Source organism: Prionailurus bengalensis, chromosome C1 (genome assembly GCF_016509475.1).
Source record: "Prionailurus bengalensis isolate Pbe53 chromosome C1, Fcat_Pben_1.1_paternal_pri, whole genome shotgun sequence".
NCBI lineage: Eukaryota > Metazoa > Chordata > Mammalia > Carnivora > Felidae > Prionailurus > Prionailurus bengalensis.
In genome coordinates this window covers 46,307,175-46,326,453 of record NC_057345.1, presented here as the reverse complement: position 1 = coordinate 46,326,453, position 19,279 = coordinate 46,307,175, and the positions used below count along the sequence as shown (strand labels likewise).

At 47.8% G+C, this 19,279-nt stretch overlaps 1 protein-coding gene across 1 annotated transcript in view; it reads left to right on the top strand.

Moving 5' to 3' along the window:
* The window catches only part of C8B (complement C8 beta chain), a 37,276-nt gene extending 19,844 nt beyond the window's left edge, over positions 1-17,432 (top strand). Inside the window, exons 7-12 of the mRNA XM_043575091.1 lie at positions 741-981; positions 2,854-2,982; positions 5,662-5,825; positions 12,539-12,692; positions 14,737-14,805; positions 17,111-17,432. Of these exons, the coding sequence (XP_043431026.1) occupies positions 741-981; positions 2,854-2,982; positions 5,662-5,825; positions 12,539-12,692; positions 14,737-14,805; positions 17,111-17,262 (909 nt within the window). The 3' untranslated portion in view covers positions 17,263-17,432. The remainder of the gene's footprint in view (positions 1-740; positions 982-2,853; positions 2,983-5,661; positions 5,826-12,538; positions 12,693-14,736; positions 14,806-17,110) is intronic.
* Positions 17,433-19,279: the final 1,847 nt, after the last annotated feature.

Sequence of the window (19,279 nt, the reverse complement as noted above, 5' to 3'; positions counted from 1 at the left end):
AACTCTCACCTCAGATTATTCTTGCACATCAGGATGTTTGCACATCACCTCCCATCGCCATCTCTCAGCCTATCCCCCACACCAGGGGTCACCAAACTTTTTCTGTAAATGGCAAGATAGTAAGTACTTTAGGCCTTGTAGGACCATAAGGTCTCTGTCACAGGTGCTCAGCTTTACCGTGGTAGGGTGACAGCAGCTATGGACAGCGCACGAACGACAGGGCGTGGCTGCCTCCTAAAAAAAGCTCTATTTATAACACCAGGCACCTGATGTGGCGTGCAGGCTTGTAGCTGGCTGACTCTTGCCATGCGCTGTAATGCTTAGCCTTCCTGAGGCATCACTTTCACTCTTTCTTGAGCGGCCTTTCTTTGGAATTTAAAAAGCCCAAACAAAGAGGCTGCCTTTGCAGGCAGGCAGACCCTGTATCCCACCAGAGTGGCCCCAAAGTGCTCCTGCTGCTCCCTGCGGTCTCTGCTTCTGGCCACCTACCCTTCTCGTTCCTTCTTTGCCGCCGTAAGGAGGTGAGTTAAGAGCAAACTCTCCCAAGCTGAAAGGACGTCGGAATATTTATGAGAAATGAAAGCTTGTCAAAGAGACCGTCTTCCCCCAAGTGTCCTAAAGGAATCATAAGAGTGACGACCCCAGGCCAGGAACATCGGATGGTATTTGTAAAGTTCATCCTCTTGTTCCAGATTCCTAACTTTAAAGGTCTGCTTTTCCCATGTTGGTATTTCATTTAGAAAAGCACATTTCTGCACGCGCGCTCTGACCTTGAAGTAGCACGTTACAAGCTGAAGCCCAGAAGCCTCATGCTCCATTACGAACTCCTTCAGAGAGTCAAGCTGCTGCCCCTGGAGTACAGTTACGGGGAGTACAGAGATCTCTTCCGTGATTTCGGGACCCACTACATCACAGAGGCCGTGCTGGGGGGCATTTACGAATACACACTCATTATGAACAAAGAGGCCATGGAGAGAGCAGGTACGCTGCCCAGGGGACTATGGCTCTCTCCTGCCGGGGCACACACGAACTCTGTGAGGTGGTGGGAGGAGAGTTACGGGCTTTGCTCCTAGTTCCCTTCTCCCTCCCTGGCTGTAGTGTCATTTGCAGATGTCTCCTTTTTATAACCTGTTAGTGGGTCCTCCTCCGCCCAGCCCTCTGTCTGGGCAGTCCTCTTTTCTACAACGATTTCCTCTAGACAACAGCATCCATGTCTCCTGGCTTTAAATGTCTTCGATATGTGGAGAACTCCCAGTGTATGTTTCCCCCTGGATCTCTTCCCAGCACCCAAGAGCTCTCATCAGAATGTCCCCTTGACATCACCGTTTGGATGCCCAACAAACATCACGACCTTACCGTGTCCCGAAAGTCAGCTTTTGCTTTCCTTTGCCAAATTTGTGTCCTCCACAGTCACCCACATCTCAGAATGGTTTCACCATCCAACCAGTGGCTCAATCCAAGAACCTAGGAGTCAACCTTGACTGTATTTTTTTCCTTCTCGTTGATTAGCAAGTCCCCTCAGTAACTTTGAGGCGAAACCCAAGATTCTGCACAAGCTTTGACATGACGTCATTGCTGCTGATCCGTAAACCCCATTTTAAGTAGCAGGATCGCAGATTGTTACCACAGCCGCCTAACCAACATCCAACTCCTGATGCCCCTTGGCAATCTCTTCTCCCTGTGGATGTAATTACAGGACTTACCACTTGTAACCATCTGCAGGCCTAAGGTGTGATTCCTGCTTCCCCGTCCAGGGTTCTGGCACTTGCCACGTTAGGTGACCTGCCCTGGGTCACACCGTTCACAGTGGAGGACCCAGGGCTTGGTTATAAGGCCATTGCACTTGCAAGAGGACACATGGTCTGTAATGTATGTAAATTTATGCCGGTGTGGCTTCATTCTCACTAAGGCCAAGGATACCTTCCTCCATACCACTGGTTTCCAGAGCACTTTTCTTATTTCCTCAAACTGCTTCCTGCAAAAGGATTCTGTTATCAAGCAAACTGGGGAAACATATAATGGATCCCACTTTTAGCATCCCACGAGGCTACTGCCATAAAATGACCTGTCCACCTCCTCTGATACAACGCTGGTCACACTTACTTGACCACGGAAGCACATTTTCTTCTAATACTTACTATTGCAAAAATTACAAGAGATGTTATCATGAAATTCATATTTCCAGGAACATGCTGGGAGGGAAAACGGATATACGCTTAACACCACTGGAGAACTCCGTAGTCAGGACTGCTCTCCTCTCCTTGCCTGGCCTCAATGTACCGCGGAAGGTGCTGACCAAGTCACATCCAAGTTTGAGCAAGCCCAGGAGGAGAGCTTGCCTTGGGGAGAATTAGGGAGAAAACAAGTGGGGAATGAGGCAAAAACGAAGAAGAAATAAGAGAAATCGGCCCCTTCTCTTTGCCAGGTCCTAGACCAGACACTTTAAATATATCACCTCAATTAATTAATGAACTTGCCCTCTCTACTCCAGCAAAGATTAAAGAAGAGTGGGTCAGGGGAAGCAGGACACACTACAGCAAACTGTACTTACTGGATCGACCCCTAGAGGCTCAGAAAACAACTCTGAGCACTTCCACTCTCGGGAGGGCAGCAAAGACCCTCAGAGCCTTTGAGGACCCTGAAAGGGGAAGGTTCTGTCGCCCTCTCATGAGGCCTCCACCCTGATGTCATGGCTGCCTGCGTTGTTGGTCATCAGGCTGGCCACCCGTTGATTTGAACCTGAGTCACGCGACATGACATCCAGGAAGGGCAAGGCTTCTGGAATCGATGACAGGAAAAGGTGACAGGGTGAATGACCTTTAGGTCATGGGCCTCTTTTCTTGCTTCCTTCAGATTACTCCCTTAAGGACGTCCAAGCCTGTGCCAAGAATGATTTCAAAATCGGTGCTGCCATCGAGGAGGTCTACGTCAGTCTGGGTGTGTCCGTGGGCACATGCCAGGGTATTCTGAGGGAAATAAAAGGTAAGCGGCAGGGGCATGTGAAATCTGTGCTCATTATCTTTCCCTTCTTAGCATCCCCCCAAACCGAATCTTTCTTCAAGCTAAGGACTGGATATCCTAAGGAATTTCAATTAAAATCATAATTCACTCAATAAAAACTTACCTAGCTCCTACTATGTGCTGGGCATACAAAAGTGAATGAAATTGTGTTCCCACCCTCGTGGCGCTCACATGGAAGTGGGCAAACAATTAAAGAAGCAATGGCACCAAACCCAGCTTGGAGAATCGGGACCGGCCTCCTAAAGGAGGGCACATTGGAATTGTCACTCAGGGAGTAAAGCGGCAAGGTTGTTTTTAAGGCAGGAAAAAAATGACAATGGAAATTTACTCTGGGGGCCAGGAGCGGGCCTGGCTGGAGGCCGGTGGAGAAGGCGGGGGAGGCAGGGGAGGAGGCTGGTCCTTCCGAGACAATGGGTGGGGTAGAGTCTGGAGAAGCAGGCAAAGCCATAAATCATGTAGCAGAGTCCGCACGTCAGGGGAGACCAGACTGGAGGGGGCAGGTATCAAAGCCAAGTGTCCGGGAGCAGGGAACCTGGAGGTCATTCCAGGGAGCTGGGAATCAACACAGCAAGTAGAGTAGGAAAGAGGGACCAATCAGCAGGGCCCCAGGCCCCGGCCTCTGCTGTACCTCAAAGAACAGTCCCCACTGACTCCACCTTACTAAGCTTGCACCGGGGATCGTACGTGGAGAAAGAGTTCCAACACCTGAAAGAAAACAAAATAAAACAACGACAAAAATGAACTGCTGGTCTAGAACCATCCCTTGCACTCTTGACTGATGTGTGATTGATATTGTTGATTTGCTCATTTTGGTGGGGCTGGGTTGGAAGATAGGTCCCATAAGGGAGACATGCACAGAACACAGGTGCTCTTTAATTTTTTTTTTAAGTTTATTATTGAGAGACAGAGACAGAGCATGAGCAGGGGAGAGGCAGAGAGAGGGGCAGACACAGAATCTGAAGCAGGCTCCAGGCTTCGAGCTGTCAGCACAGAGCCTGACGCGGGGCTCGAACTCACCAACTGTAATATCATGACCTGAGCTGAAGTCGGACGCTTAACCGACTGAACCACCCCGGTGCCCCTAGATACTCTTTAAAGAAGACTCATAGGGAGCACCTTGGTGGCTCAGTTGGTTAATGTCCGACTCTTGATTTGGACTCAGGTCACGATCTCATGGTTTGTGGGATCGAGCCCCACATTGGGCTCTGCATTGACAGCACAGAATCTGCATGGGACTCTCTCTCTCCCTCTCTCTCTGCTCCTCTCCCATGTGCACATTCTCTCACTCTCGCTCTCTCTCTCTCACAAAAATAAATAAACTTAAAAAAATAAAAAGGAGATTTGTAAAGTGATCCCTTGCACAGGTCACTAGATGGAATATTGGGCAGGACCCTCATCACTTGCCAACTCCTCCCTCCCTTTTGGAGACAACACCATCCTTGCTTCTGTGTTAAACACATCCTTCCTTTCTTAATAGTTTTACCACCATGTGTATCACTAACCAATACGGCTCAGCGTTGCTTGTTTTTGAACGTTATATGGATGGAATATACTCTTTTCAGTTCTGGGTGGTGGTGGTGTTTTCGTTCACTATCATGTGTGTATAACTACAGCTAGTTGCCATTGCTGCCTAGTATTTTCATGTATGAATATAATACTTTGTCCATTCCACTGTGGAATTTGAGTTATTTCCCGTTTCACGCAAGTGCAGTCGCTGCTGCTAGAGCATTCTTCTGTGCTTGTCTGGCACACGCATGCAAGTATTTTGCAAGGAATGCACCCGGGAGTAGAATCGTTGGGTTGTAGACCGGGTACTTTTTCTGGACTAGTGAATGCAAAGCTGTTTTGTAAAACAGTTCTACCGCTGTCCCCCTACCAGCAGTATACAAGACTCGTTTCTATGGTGCACAGGGTTGCGGGCTCAAAGCTAAGTGGTCACTTGACACCCGTTCTTTTGGCATGGGGTGAATGGACAAATTAGAATGGGAAGGACTCACTGATATGATTGAGGGCCTTCTGGGAAACTCTACATAGATCAAAATAATAATCATATTATAGTAGACGCTCTTTAGTGGGTATCTATCACACACAAAGCCCAGCTTTTACAAATTTTCCCGCCTCTGTTATCCCATACAAAGAAGAGATGTAGCTTAGAGCTTCAACAAGGCTACCTGGATCAACCTTTTCACCCCTAGTGCCTGAGATTTCTTATCTGCAAAATGAGGATTATATAGTTCCTATTTCATTGTGAAGATTAAGTGAGTTAATACAACACTTAGATTACTGGCTGACACATTAATGATCCATAACCTATCTCCCTATCAACCTATTTACGTATCTATGACCTATCAATCTCTCCATATATATGAATATCCATCAGGTATCTATCTTCCATAGACTCAGTGACTGGCGTTTATAGATGTCCCCTCCTTATCCTGCCCCCAACTTGTGTCCTATTTGATTGGGTGAGTTGCCTTTTGCCCTTTGCGCCGTGACTTCTTTGCTGGCGGGATTGCATCTTGTCTACTGGCACCTCCAGGATGAGCTTAGTGAATATCATGGTAACTAGGTTGGGTTGCAGCAAATTCCAGGGTGCCGAAGTGGATCCCCTGACATGCCAGGTCTCTGTGTCGATTCCAGACAGAAACAAGAGAGACACCATGGTGGATGACTTGGTGGTCCTTGTGCGAGGAGGGGCAAGTGAGCACATCACCGCCCTGGCATATAAGGAGCTGCCGACCGCGGACCTGATGCAGGAGTGGGGAGACGCCGTGCAGTACAACCCAGACATCATCAAAATTAAGGTATATCTGGGGAGCTGCTCTCTCCACCCTTTCCTCTATTTAGTAAACAGCTTATGAGGGGCTACTAGGAGCCAGGCTGGGGGATACAGAGCTCAAGAAGACCCACACCCTAATCTCAAAGCACACACATTATAGTAGATAATGTATCTGGAGTGGACGGATTACAAAATAACTGTTGGGCACCAGCTAGAGACCCCTGACTCCCTCCCACTCAGGCCCCCAAGTTGCTAAAGGAAATCAACCATCAGCTTCTAATTCCAGCCTTCTTAAATTGATACTGTTTCCATTTGGTCAGAGACTCTCTCCAGGCATTATTTGCGTATTTTAACATTCATTCAACCAACAAATAGTTGCTAAGTTCCTGCAGAGTGAGAGGAACTAAGCCGCTGGAGGAGAGGCAGAGAGATGCAAGTGTGAAACATACACTCTGTGCTAACGGGTAAGACCTGGGCAGCCATGACCGTCATACAGGACAGGGTAATACTTCACAGTGATCAGTGACGTTTTGAGCACCTACTATATTCTTGACACTCTGCCAGGGTCTTTGGGCATGTTATTGCATCTAATCCTCAAATTGCGTGTGCTTACCTCCGTTTTGTGGCTGATGAAAATCGAGGTCACAGAGGGAGCATCCATCTGTGGCTGCTCAAGAGTCTCTGTTAGGTCTGGGCCTGAGACTTTGACCTCTTCCCTCCCCTCCAGACTTTCCTGTGGGTTTGGTGAATAAAAACTAATGATCCCAACCAACCATCACCCACACAAGAGCAGTTTTGCAACCTTAAACTAAGAGGACGTTTGCCAGAACAGGACTGTCATACACATCAGCAGTGGTAGGTCCTTGCCTGTGGGGACTTCTGCACGGGGTCCATGCTCCATCTCGAGCCATCCTCTCCTTGCTGTTGTCTGTACACTCACTGGTTGTTTGGCATCCACTCCACCCCACCCCCGGGACTTCGTCTTGCCGCCAAGGAGGGGTGACGAGGGACCGGAGCTCTTCACGTGATGCTCTGCAGCTCCCAATCCTGGCAGTTGCCCAGTGTCTTAATCTGTATGTCAAATGCATAGTTTCTGCAGAACAGAAGGCTGCCATTCAAATCCTGTCCTCTGCCGTTTTCAGTAGTGACACTTAGGGTACAGCTGCTGACAAGCATCAAGGAGAATAAAGTCAGCTGTAGGTTGTAGGCAGCTCCAGAGAACTCTGGGGTTGGCTGATGGTGTGGTGACATTGCTTGGAATCACGGATGGGCATGGGAGTGAACAGAGCTCAGGGGAAAATAGATCCCTGGTCTTTACTTGTCACTTACACCTTACCTGAATTTTTTTTTTCCCCAAAAGCGAGAATTAATGGAGTTTTCCCTGGTCACCTACCTGAATGGGTTGGATGTGCCAGACCGGGCATTGGGAATGTCAACTGTCAGGCATGTGATATGATCTGGTGTGTGTGTGTGTGTGTGTGTGTGTGTGTGAAAAAGACAGAGAGAGGAAGGAAGAGAGGAAGACAGGTAGGGCAGGCCAGCATGCTAAGCATCTCAGGCCTGAACACGGTCTTAGGCATGCAGCACTTTACCAAAGGCACAGAGGCCCAGCATGTGTGTGATGTAGTAGAAAGTATCACACTGTCGGGTGTGTGGGCTGAAAGGGGGAAAAGGTGAAGGAAGCAGAGATGTTTTCCGGAGTTGGGGAGGTGAGGTTACTGAAGACTTTTAAGCCCTTCCTTTTGTAAGTCCCTGCCGTGAGGTGGAAACGTATGTTCTGGACATCCCACTCTTCCATGCACTCTTTCCAGCTAGAGAAAACTGCAGACGCCTCCACATTATCTCACAATAATTCTTCTCTGCAGAGTCAGCCCTCCAGGTAGTTAGAGCAGCGATTGTTTTCCAGGACGGCAGAAGCCACTAGACAGGCGATTCCTAGACAGAGTGTTGGCCAGGGGTCGCATGCATAAAGCATTCTTGAGGATCAAGACCTGAAACACGATTGGCGTAGGAGCCAGGTGGGCGGGGAAGAAGAACACCGAAGAGCCCCCTCGCACTGTTCACTGATAGACTTTCGACCCAGAGAAACGGCTCTTTGCCCAGAGTTAACAAATAGCCGTGGACACAGAAAGAGAACTCCAAACGCAAAAGATGGAAATTACCTTCAAGATTCAGAAGACAGGCCTACATCTAAAAGTGGAAAAATAGAAGTAAATTTTGGAATGCATTTGCCTTTTTATCGTAAGCTTTAAGCAAATGAGGAATTCAGGAAAGAAAAAAGAGATGCTGAGATATTAGACACTCATCAGATGAAAAAGGAAGTGGCTGACTACACGGAACCAAAGGCACAATAGCAGAGGAAAGCCTACATTGGAAACTGTAAAGAACAGAATTGACACTGCAGAAAATTGAGTCAGTGATGTGGGAAGGCGCCATAAAACCGTTCTCATAATGTAGCAGCAAAAGACAAAGAGATTAAAACAATGACGTAAAAGAAATATGATGGAAGAGAGTACAGAAGGAGAAATCTGAAACTCAAGGACTTCTTCCTGAGAAAGAGACAAGATTAAATTTGAAGATGGCATTCATCACGGACATAATAAGGGAAATGTCCCTGAGCTGATGACACAAAATGCAGAACTCGTTGAAAAGTGGGAAAAAGTACTGAGAACAAAACAATACAGACACACATCCTATGATGTGATTTTTTTTTTTAACTTTTAGAAACAAACCTATTCTAAAAAAAATAAAGGTGGTTCTGGTCTTAGAATGGGAGAGAGCCAAAGCATAAGAGACTGTTAAAAACTGAGAACAAACTGAGGGTTGATGGGGGGTGGGAGGGAGGAGAGGGTGGGTGATGGGTATTGAGGAGGGCACCTTTTGGGATGAGCACTGGGTGTTGTATGGAAACCAATTTGTCAATAAATTTCAAAAAAAAAAAAAAAAAAGAATTCTTTGCGACATGAAGTGCCTGAAGGCAGTGTAGTGACAATGTCGCGAAGGAGAAGCTTGGGGCCCAGAGAAACGGTCATTAATGGATAAAAAAATCCCAAAGACACTTTGCGTTATTAAAGGGGTCACATAAAAATTGCCAGGTTTGGGAAATGGAAAATATAGCACGTCGAGTTAAATTTGGATTTCAGACGAATAATGGATAATTTCCTAATATAAGCATACCCCCAAATATTGCATGGGACATACTGGTATGACCAAATTATTTGTTGTTTATCTGAAATTCAGCTGTAACTGGGGAGATTCTGTGTTGGACTGGCAAACCCAGTCACAAACGCAACCACTCGTGAGCATTTCTATGAGTAGCCAGGGTGGCTAGGTTGTCGTCTGAGGTCCATGCTGATGGAGAAGCTACTGTATAGAGCTCAGGCATTGCCCAGAGTAGAAGGAAAAGATATAGTTGTGAATGGTGTTCCCACAGAGGTCAGGAAGGCATTGGTTATGCTGCAGTGAAAAAACTTCCCAAATCTTAGGGACTGAGTACAACACAAGTTTATTTCTCAATCACACAACAGGCCCAAAGTATATTGGGGAGGGGGCTTTTCGCATTGCCACTCAGGGATCCGGGCCACGGAGGCTTGATGTGGTCATATGCTCCGAAGATCACCGCTGCATTGGTAAGGGAAGGGGATATGTCCCTTCACTCTGTCCTGAAGGCTTCACCCTGGAAAGGACGCCCCCTCTGCTCTCTTTCCACTGCTCAACACAAGTCATGTTGCAAACCTGCCCTTTAGAATGTCAGGGAATTGCAACCCTGCTATGTATCCAGAAAGAAAAGCAGCTGATCACTTGGTAAGCAGTGATAGTCACACCTTTCTGAAGGTGTGACCACCGTACCTTTCTAAATCGCTGTACTCAAAGATTCTCTAACGGCAAATTACTCTGACCAAGAGAAGGGTTAAAATACAGATGTTGTGGTAACATTGCCTGGTGAGATAATGTCAGACTCAAGCCATTGGAGCTCACCCCCCAAAATAAATTCTGGATGTCAAATAAGGAAACCATGAATGTAATTAAATGACAGGTAACACACCCACAAGATAATTTTGCCACAAACAAAATCCTAAATGTATAAAGAATGATACAATTTCTAAGAAAGACACATTTCAAAGGAAATAGACAACTCTTAGCACTAAGATGATGAATAAATATGAAAAATGTTTAACTTTCCTAGGAATAAGAAATGAAAAAGTAACAACATAATATTTTTTTACCTATCAAATTGACAATGATTAAAAATCTATAATATTCAACAGGGCGCCTGGGTGGCTCAGTCGGTTGAGCATCCAACTCAGGTCATGATCCCCGGGTCATGCGATCAAGCCATGTGTAGGGCTCTGTGCTGAGAGTGGAGTCTGTTTGAGGTTCTCTCCCTCTCTCTCTCTCTTTCTCTCTCTCTCTTTCTCTCTCTCTCTCTCAAAAAAAAAAAAAAATTGTTGGGGCGCCTGGGTGGCGCAGTCGGTTAAGCGTCCGACTTCAGCCAGGTCACGATCTCGCGGTCCGGGAGTTCGAGCCCTGCGTCAGGCTCTGGGCTGATGGCTCAGAGCCTGGAGCCTGTTTCCGATTCTGTGTCTCCCTCTCTCTCTGCCCCTCCCCCGTTCATGCTCTGTCTCTCTCTGTCCCAAAAATAAATAAACGTTGAAAAAAAAAATTAAAAAAAAAAAAGAATGGTGATCACCAGGGTCCGTCACAAGGAAGGGCGTGGAGGTTAATAAGTAGCGAGGACCATCTCTTTGCAGCAATATGATAAATAAAAGGGCAAGTTCACAAGGGCGAGTGTGCATAGGACCCAGTGGTCAATATGAGTAGTTAGGACTGTGTTTTGGGGGGAGAAATAAGGAAGAGAGACGGGGGAGAAAGGAAGAAGAGGAGAAAAGAGAGAAACGAACGAAAGAAGAACGGCCAGGGAACGACAGAAGGGACAATCATGCCATATTAACTTAGAATTAAAAGGGAGCTATCGAGTCCTAGGAGTTGCTGCTCAGTTCCAAGGCAACCCCCAGTCTGCAAAATTTGGGGAACGCTGGTATAGGAATTGGAAAATGGGAATAATGAAGCCATTTGTATCAATAATTATCACGAGCTCGTAAGAAAAACAAAAGCTTTGGGTTAGAGTCCTGGAAATACTATTTAATGAGCTCTTTGACTTTGTTCAGGTCACTTAACCTCATCTGAAAACAGGGCTGATAATTGCTACCTTGTGAGGACGGAGTGGGCTCACGTTTGTGAACCGTCAGCAAAGCTTCTAGAACACAACACATGGAGGAGGTTTATTCGGGTTCTGCCACTGACTTGCTCTCTGTCCTGGAGCGCATCTCCGTGCTGGTAGGAGAAGGCCTGGGGGGCTAAAGGCAGCCTTACGAGGTGCTCTGACGGGGAACACGGAGTGTTGGAGGACCTCATACTGGTATACAGCCAACCCCCCTTCCCTCCCCCACGTGCGGCCAGCAGGCTGGACGCTTCTGCAAACCGCCTCTGGATCAATTCATTGACCACAAAACGGTGAGACAATGGGACCACCGAGGGGCCTTGCTTTGCCCACTGGAGCGAAGGTCAGCATCGGACGCATTAAGAAATAGAAGCAATTTTCTTCCCACTGGAGGCTTCTATTAGGTATGATTGCCTGCATTTAGACCCTAAACTCTCCAGAGCTGGATTAGGGCAGGAACAGAGACAAAATCTGGAGAGGAACCTGGCCCTGGAGCTGAAAGTAGGACCCAGAGGCTCCAAACATTTTTAACTACCTCTTTGCACTTCTTCCCAGGCTTTTCCTAGCCCACAGCCATCTGTGTGGCTTCCTCTGGTCGCACACTGCCAGGTTCGCTGGTGACCAGCGGCTCGCTCTCTGTGGCTAGGTTTCTGTTTTCCGCCCCTCTCCTCCCAGCCAGCTGCCTTTGCCCTGATGAAGCCTCCCACCCCCTTTCGTTGACCATCCACTTTTATTAGCTGTTTTCACTAAGCTTGGGGCTAGACCCTAGACTCTAGACCCCAGAGCTGAGCAGTATATAGTCCTGATCTCCAGCAACTTACCTTCTTAATTCAAGAAGGAAAAGAGATTTCAACACATAGAATAATAATAATAATAACAAATGACCACAAAGGAGCAAAGAGATGGAATTTGTATTGGGTAAAGAGACTTTGTATCAGATGAGCACTGGACAGTATTCTGAGCACTTCATAGTGGGAAGATATTCTGTGAACTTGGGAGCTGGGGAAAGGCTTCGTGATGGTGGTTCTTGCATGACGTGAATGCTTCTTGCCAAGTTGGGACGGGGGAGCCATGTTGGGATGAAACTTCTAGAACAGTTTCAAAGAGCTGCTTGAAAGTCACCTCCTCTCCCCAACCACAGGCAGGTTAACCAGCTGCTCCTCTGCCCGCATTCCACGTTTCCACCGTTTCCGGACCTGCTGTGCTGTAAGAATCTGTTACCGTGTCTCTATCTCTGGACTCCGAGTTTCTTGAGAGTGTGGATTTTATCTTTCTCATTACTCATGCTTCATGCCTGGCACTTAGGAGGTATTCAGTAAGAGTTGACCTGATCTCAGATGAGTTTATCTGTGGCTATTGGATAGGATGGTTCACACAGAGGATGGGGCATCCATCTGGTTCCAGATGAATCCACCTGTCTCCGTGCACCGACCCCTTGCTCATTCCTGTGGACCCTTGCGTTATCCTTCTATTTGGTGAATATTTTCTGTTGAAATACATCCCTTTCCTCTCCCCAGGCAGAGCCTCTGTATGAACTGGTGACGGCCACAGACTTCGCCTACTCCAGCACAGTAAGGCAAAACATGAAGCGGGCCCTGGAGGAGTTTCAGAAGGAAGTCAGCTCTTGCCACTGTGCTCCTTGCCAAGGGAATGGAGTTCCTGTCCTGAAAGGTACCGTTTCCAGGCAGCTGGTGTCCCTGTGAAGGACGTTATCTGGAGGGGCTGGTGCTGTGGCCAGAACACATCATCAAATCCATATGCCCTCCAGAGTATCTCAAGAAGAGTTCTAGATCAATCCCTGGTCCTCTTCCTGAGGCCCCAGGGTCTGTCATGAAGTCCTCTTTGCTTTCTCAGGGGGACAAAAAGAGCCCCCTGGCCATTTGGAGCCTCGTAAACTGAGCTTCTCCATGTTGAACAGGCATTCAAGAGACCCAGAGCTACTGATGCTCGGGCCCCCACCTGGATCCTTGTGTGAGAATCTGGAGAAAGCTCCTCATCAGGAAGGGTAAACCCTCTCCAGGTAGCTCTAATCTGCAGCCAGGGTGTGGCTCACAACTGCTGAAGTCTCTGCCTCCTTGGAGCACAATGAGGTGGGATTGGACAGAGGCCCCCCCCCCGCCCCTCCCCCCTGCCCATATTCAGGTGCAGCTCATGGGCAAATAGCACGATGTTCCTCTAAGGCAGATCTCAGCCCGAGCTGCATGTGAGAATCACCCAGGGTGCTTTGCACAAACACAAAGCCCTGGGTCTCAGCCCGAACTAGTTAAAGTGAATCACTGGGGATCGGCCTTTGAAAAAGCCTACCAGATGATTGCACTATGGCATCAGGGCTGCGAAGCTGAGCCACAGCTTAATCCGCTGGCAGACAGGATCCATGATTCCACCAGCTTACAAACCAGTGGGAAAGCTGGACTTTCCCGCTGAAGTGTACTGACCAGTAGGACAAGTGTTAGCCTGTTTCCCAAGAAGTCAGAGTGCAGGCAACTAGGTCATCTACCCTGGCCGCCGGAATGCCTTGGTTCCAGCCACAATGGACATGGCAGGTGGCAACATCACGCAACTGAAGTAGCAGGCCTAGGCTGTGCACGTCCTGACCAACGCATGGTGAGAAGATGGGGGGATGGGGGAGCAGCAGCAAGAATGGGCCCCTTGAACTTGATTCCTAACTTCCAGGGCCATATCTGGGGCCACTGCAATCAGCAGGGCAAATTTGGGGTTGGCTGAGGCCTGGGATCTTGTGTTCCTGTCATGATGGCCAAGGAAGAGTCCAGTCCAGCATGAAGCCAAAAGAGGGTGTCAGGTGCAGTTGGGTCCAGCAGATCTGCACCCAGGGAGGGAGCCAGCTGGAGTTAGGGCAGAACCTCGGTGGACAGAGCCAGCTCAACCGGGCAGAGACAGGAGACCTGTTCCCAACTGAGGTTGGGGAGTATGTGTCTAGCTTCTTGGACAGGGTGGATGGGAGCAACGGAGACATAAGTGAAAGCCTAAGGCTGGAAAGTTCTGCTGTCAGGACAGAGACGTTAAAGTGGGGATGAAATCAGCAAGAAATGGGATCTGCCCATCAGCTCAACGTCGTGATCCAGGGTTGCTGAATTCCCCTTGCCTTCATGTGAAATTTGGACCTAGAAACTGGAACCCACCTAAGGATGTGCACTAGTGTGAGAGAGAATATGAAGCCAGAGACAGGGTTGTTCATGGGCCTGACTTCTAAAGGATAATCCTGTGAAGGGACTCGGTGTGATCCAGATGTCACTCCAAGGTGACATGTTACAGATCAACTTAAGGAATAACTTCCAAAGGGCCAGAATTGGCCAAAGGTGGGACGAGACATCTGAGGACAGTGAGTTCCCAATCACTGGAGTGTTCGAGCAGAAGCTGGACAATTAGATGGCTCGGGGTGAAACTGAGCACCAGTGACCATTGGCTTCCGCGACCACTAATGTAGCTTCCAACACTGGAAACTCACATCGCTGGGTCAAACATGAGCTCACCAGTAATTCCCCTCAGCAACTCCGTACGGTTCCCCGTGACAGGCAGTAACCACCCTTCAGGAGCACAAGACCCTCAGGGAAGGAGTAGGTATTCTTAGCATGGAACCTTCTTATCTTAAACCCTTCAACTAAATGTTTCCCCTCTTTTAACCTAATGGCAAAGTGATGTGGAGGGCTGAACTCCAGGAATTGTGTTTCACACTCTGTCTGCATTGTCTTTTCAGAATCCCGCTGTGAGTGCATCTGTCCTGTCGGATTCCAGGGCCCAGCCTGCGAGGTCACCTATGAGAAAAGTAAGGAATCTTGAGTCGGTTGGAAAAGGGAAATCTAGGCAGTTCTAGAGAATAATTGAAAAGGGCAAGAGCACAGGGGATGCTGGGTTGGGGGCCGGGTGCTATGAAATTTGAGATTCATCCTGGCTCCTGACTTTATCTTTCATTATTTTCACACCTGAGAATGCTTCATGTTACAGGACTGTTAATGCATGGCATTTGCAAGTCATTTCTTTGAATCCTTCTGGAATGCTTACCTTTTTTCTTTCTTTTTTTTTTAACTGAACTTTTATTCAGTCCTCAAAATCCAGCAGGGATGCCCCTTCTTCTGTAAAAGTTCTAAGCCTCCACCCCTGAGTAAATTTAGTTAACTCTTCCTATGTGTTCCTGTAGCACTTTGAACATATACCTAATATAGCTCTTAGCACATTATGTTTTGGGTTGTGTGTGTCTTTCTCCCCAGTGTGTGTGAGCAGAGATCATGTGCCATTTGTTTCTGAGTCCCCATGGCCCAGCCTAGTTGGTGCTCAGTGCTCTGGCCTGAATTAACAAAGGAAAGACTAGACTATCATTGGGATCCTTTCCAGCTTTCAAAGTCTTTGGCCAGTTTATTACCTAAGAGTTCTGAATATGCCCCCACCCCTCACTGCTCCTTCCCTTTCCTTTCCTCTCTGTGGCTTTTGGATGATATCATTAAAAAAGGAAATGGCATGGGGCACCTGGGGTGGCTCAGTCGGTTAAGCGTCCGACTTCGGCTCAGGTCATGATCTCACAGTTTGTGGGTTTGAGCCCTGTGTCGGGCTCTGTGCTGACAGCTCAGAGCCTGGAGCCTGCTTCAGTTTCTGCATCTCCCTCTCTCTCTCTCTGTCCCTCCCCTCCCTCCCTCCCCCCAAAGAATAAAAATAAAAAACAAACAGAAAAACAACGAGGCACTGTACTACGTATCAGGCACCTTGATGAGTGCTTGGACTCAGCTTGTGCTTGAGTTTCATCAGTAACTGTGACCTTGAGCAGTTTACTTGACCTCTTTGTGCCTCAGTCTCCTCATCCGTAAAATGGAGCTGGTGGTATTAACTACCTCCTAGAGCTGTCTTGAGTTTCTCATGAAACCTCAAAGCGCTTGGAATAATGCCTAACACACGTAAGAGCAAAATAAGTGTTGGCTAGTTTGTTTTAGAGCAAAATAAAGTGCATTTTACATAACACTAAATCTTTTTATCCTCACAACAACATGACAGAGTAGGTACCATCAATACCCTCATTTTATTGATGAAGAAACTAAGGTTCAGTGAGTCACTAACTTGACCAGAGGTCACACAGTAAGTGTAGGAGCCCAGGTTTGCACTATCCATTCTCCTCCCCAGTGAAATGCTCACCTCCCACCACCAGCACAAGCCCACACGGTCCTGTGCCCAGTGAGTGTGTAATTGCACAACCACAGGACTTCTCCTGGTTGGAGGAGACACTGGACACCTCCTGCTGTAGCCTTCTCATTTCACCAGTGGGGCAGGCCCAGAGATACTAGGTGATGTCTGCGGAACTATACTGCCCATCAGAGGCTCGGCCAGACACCTGATGTATCATGGTGGATGGAATCGGTTACTTGTCAGTCTCATCAACAACCACAGAATCCTCATGGGAAAGGCAAATGTCAGGGAGGGGAGAGTGCATTATTTGTTATTATTTCATATAACACGCAGTGCTTACGGTATGTAACAGAGTTCCTGCTTCGTACTTTGACAACAAGTAAACTAGCCAGCATCCTATACCTGGGAGGTGACCCAGCTGGGAAGCACTCATGCATTCATCCAAAGAATGTTTACTAAAGACCCCCTGGGTGCCAGCTTAGGTGCTAGGGTTCAGTGGCGAGCAAATCATACATAGATCCTGTCATCGTGGAGATTACTCTTTAGAGAGAAAGACCGACGTCATTTGAATTGTCCCAGAAATACATTTAAAGCTGTAATTGTCACTGCTATAAGATGCTCCAAGAGCTTAAAATATGATGGACTGGTGGGGAGTTAGAGGTCAGGGAAGGTTTCCCCGCAGAGATAATCCTTCAACTGAGATCCGATGGGCGAATAGGATTAACCAGATAAACAGAGGAGGGAAGAGTTTACTGGGCCAGGGAAACAGCATCTACAAAAGCTCTGTGGTAGAAGGGAATATGGCGAGTACCACGGTTTGCAAAAAGGACAGCTGACTGGAGAGAGGAGATCTGAGCAGACTCACCAAGCCTTTTGGCTTATACACCCCACCCCCAACCCCAGAGGGCACCAGGGTGTAACAAGGGTTGATTAACGTTTGATGACCTTCTTCCTTACAGATGTCCCCATTGATGGGAAATGGAATTGCTGGTCAGACTGGTCTCCGTGTTCTGGAGGACAGAAAACGAGACAAAGGCAGTGTAACCATCCACCTCCTCAGAATGGAGGCAGCCCCTGCGTGGGCCCTGCTTCAGAAACACTTAACTGTTAAGGAAGGAAAAGCTTCTAGCACCTACTACTGTGGGCTGCACACTGCGAGAGCTCTGAGCCCTTAGGAACTCAGGCCAGGTTACCTCATACCAGCTCCCAGCTGGGGCCATCCCAAGGGTAGAGGGCCGTGCCACTCAGAGCGTTTGAAATAAAGATGTTATTTGCAAAATGCACGTTGATTTGAACAAATAGTTCAACGTCAACTACACGTTGCTTAAGGGCTTAAGAATCTTGGTAATCCTCCCTTTGCTCGTCTGTATAATTCTATCCCATTCACGTGTATTATCAGCCAGAAACTGTGTTAGCAGTTGTTCACACTGAAGTCCCACTGTGTGAGGGGCACATAGTAGGTACCCAATGATGAATCAGTGGCTAGCTATTAAGTTTTTCCTCCCTTGAGGACCGCATGGTCTTATTCAGTGACAATAGCAGTGAATATGTATCGAATGATTACTGTGCCAGCCTCGGTGCTCAGTGTGTTAATTCATTCCATCCTCATGACAGCCCTACGAGGTGGATGCCGTGTTAGCTCTATTCAGCAGCTGCAGAACTGAAGCTTAGAACAGTTAAGTGGCTTGTCCGGGGTTGCACAGTTAGGAAGTGGCAAAGCTGGGCTATGAACCTGGGCACTTGGGCTTCAGAGGTTTAGACTCTTAACTGTGATGCTCCCTTCCTCTCCATACATGGGCATTTCTTGACGATGAATTTTCTTCCGAAATTAAATGTAGGAGAAAGTGGGATGTGTGCGTGTGCGCACACATGTGCGTGCCTGTGTTATTGAGTCTCCACCCCCTGCATCCCGCGGAGAGTGGATCCTGGTTCCTCAGCTCCCTTTGATGCTGAGCAAAGGAGAGGCAAGGCTGTGCATGTCAGAAGCAGAGTTCCGGGGCGGAGCTGAATTGCTGTGACATGAGCAGGTGCCTAGAGAAGGCCCTGAGCTGGAGAAAAGAGCAAGGGAAATTGATAACTGAATGAGAGACAGACAGAGGAATGCAGGTAGGAGGTGGGGGGGGGGGAGGGAGGGAAGGAAGGAAGAAAGGAAGGAAGGGAGGGAGGGAGGAAGGGAGGAAGGGGAGAGATATTGTAGTGGCTGGAAGAGAGAACACGGAGACACATCAAGAAGTTCAAGTTAATGGCTCTAGGGCAGTGTGCAGTGTGAATCTTCCCCGACCTCTGTATGTTTCACTTTGCTCACTCATGATTTTGTACAAATCCCATCTGGAGCGTGGGGGGGGGGGGGGGTGGGTGGAGTTGCTTGAGGGCAGTCAATTGATCTTTAGGTTACTAAAAACCAGAATATTTTTGTTGTTTAGATTGAGTCAAGTGATCATTTAGGCTCTATCGCTCTCATTCATTCTATCACATTAAAACATCCCTTTGTATTTTGTTTACTCTTGGATGCTCCCTGTCTTTGCAGAACTTCCTGTGAATTTGTTGAGATCACATTGGGGTGGGGGGAGGGGGTGCGGAGGGGCCGGAAATGGTTGAAGGTGAATTGGTTAATCTGACTCATTTTCAATCAGTTTGTTTCCGGCCACGTCATCTGCTTTGAGTTTGCCTCTGGGCTAGGCGTTGGGGCCTAAGACCTTCACACATTCATGACACCAAAGCATGGGTCAGCACCCACCAGTCGGGCCTGACCAGCTATCTGGAACTGAGTCAATGGAACAAACACCGGAAGGAGCCGATTCTCGGAAGGGGGTTGTTGTAGCAAGCGTGTTGATCCTGCCTTGCCCTCTCGCATCCCTGTGTCCCTGCAATTGAGCTGACGGCTCTGGGCCCTTGTTTGGCTTGATATTATTGCTTTACCGTCTGCTGTTATTTCAACAGGCTAATCCAATAATGTTTTATCTCTTTCATTATACCGAAGCTGTATAATTTTCTTGAGTTATAATCTATCTTCTTTTAAGATTCCCCAGAGACAGGAAAGAGTGGTTCTGTCTTTGGTTGATGGGAAACTCCCAGGAAGCCCACACTAGCACATTGAAGCCAGCACCGCCAAATTAAATTCTGAATCT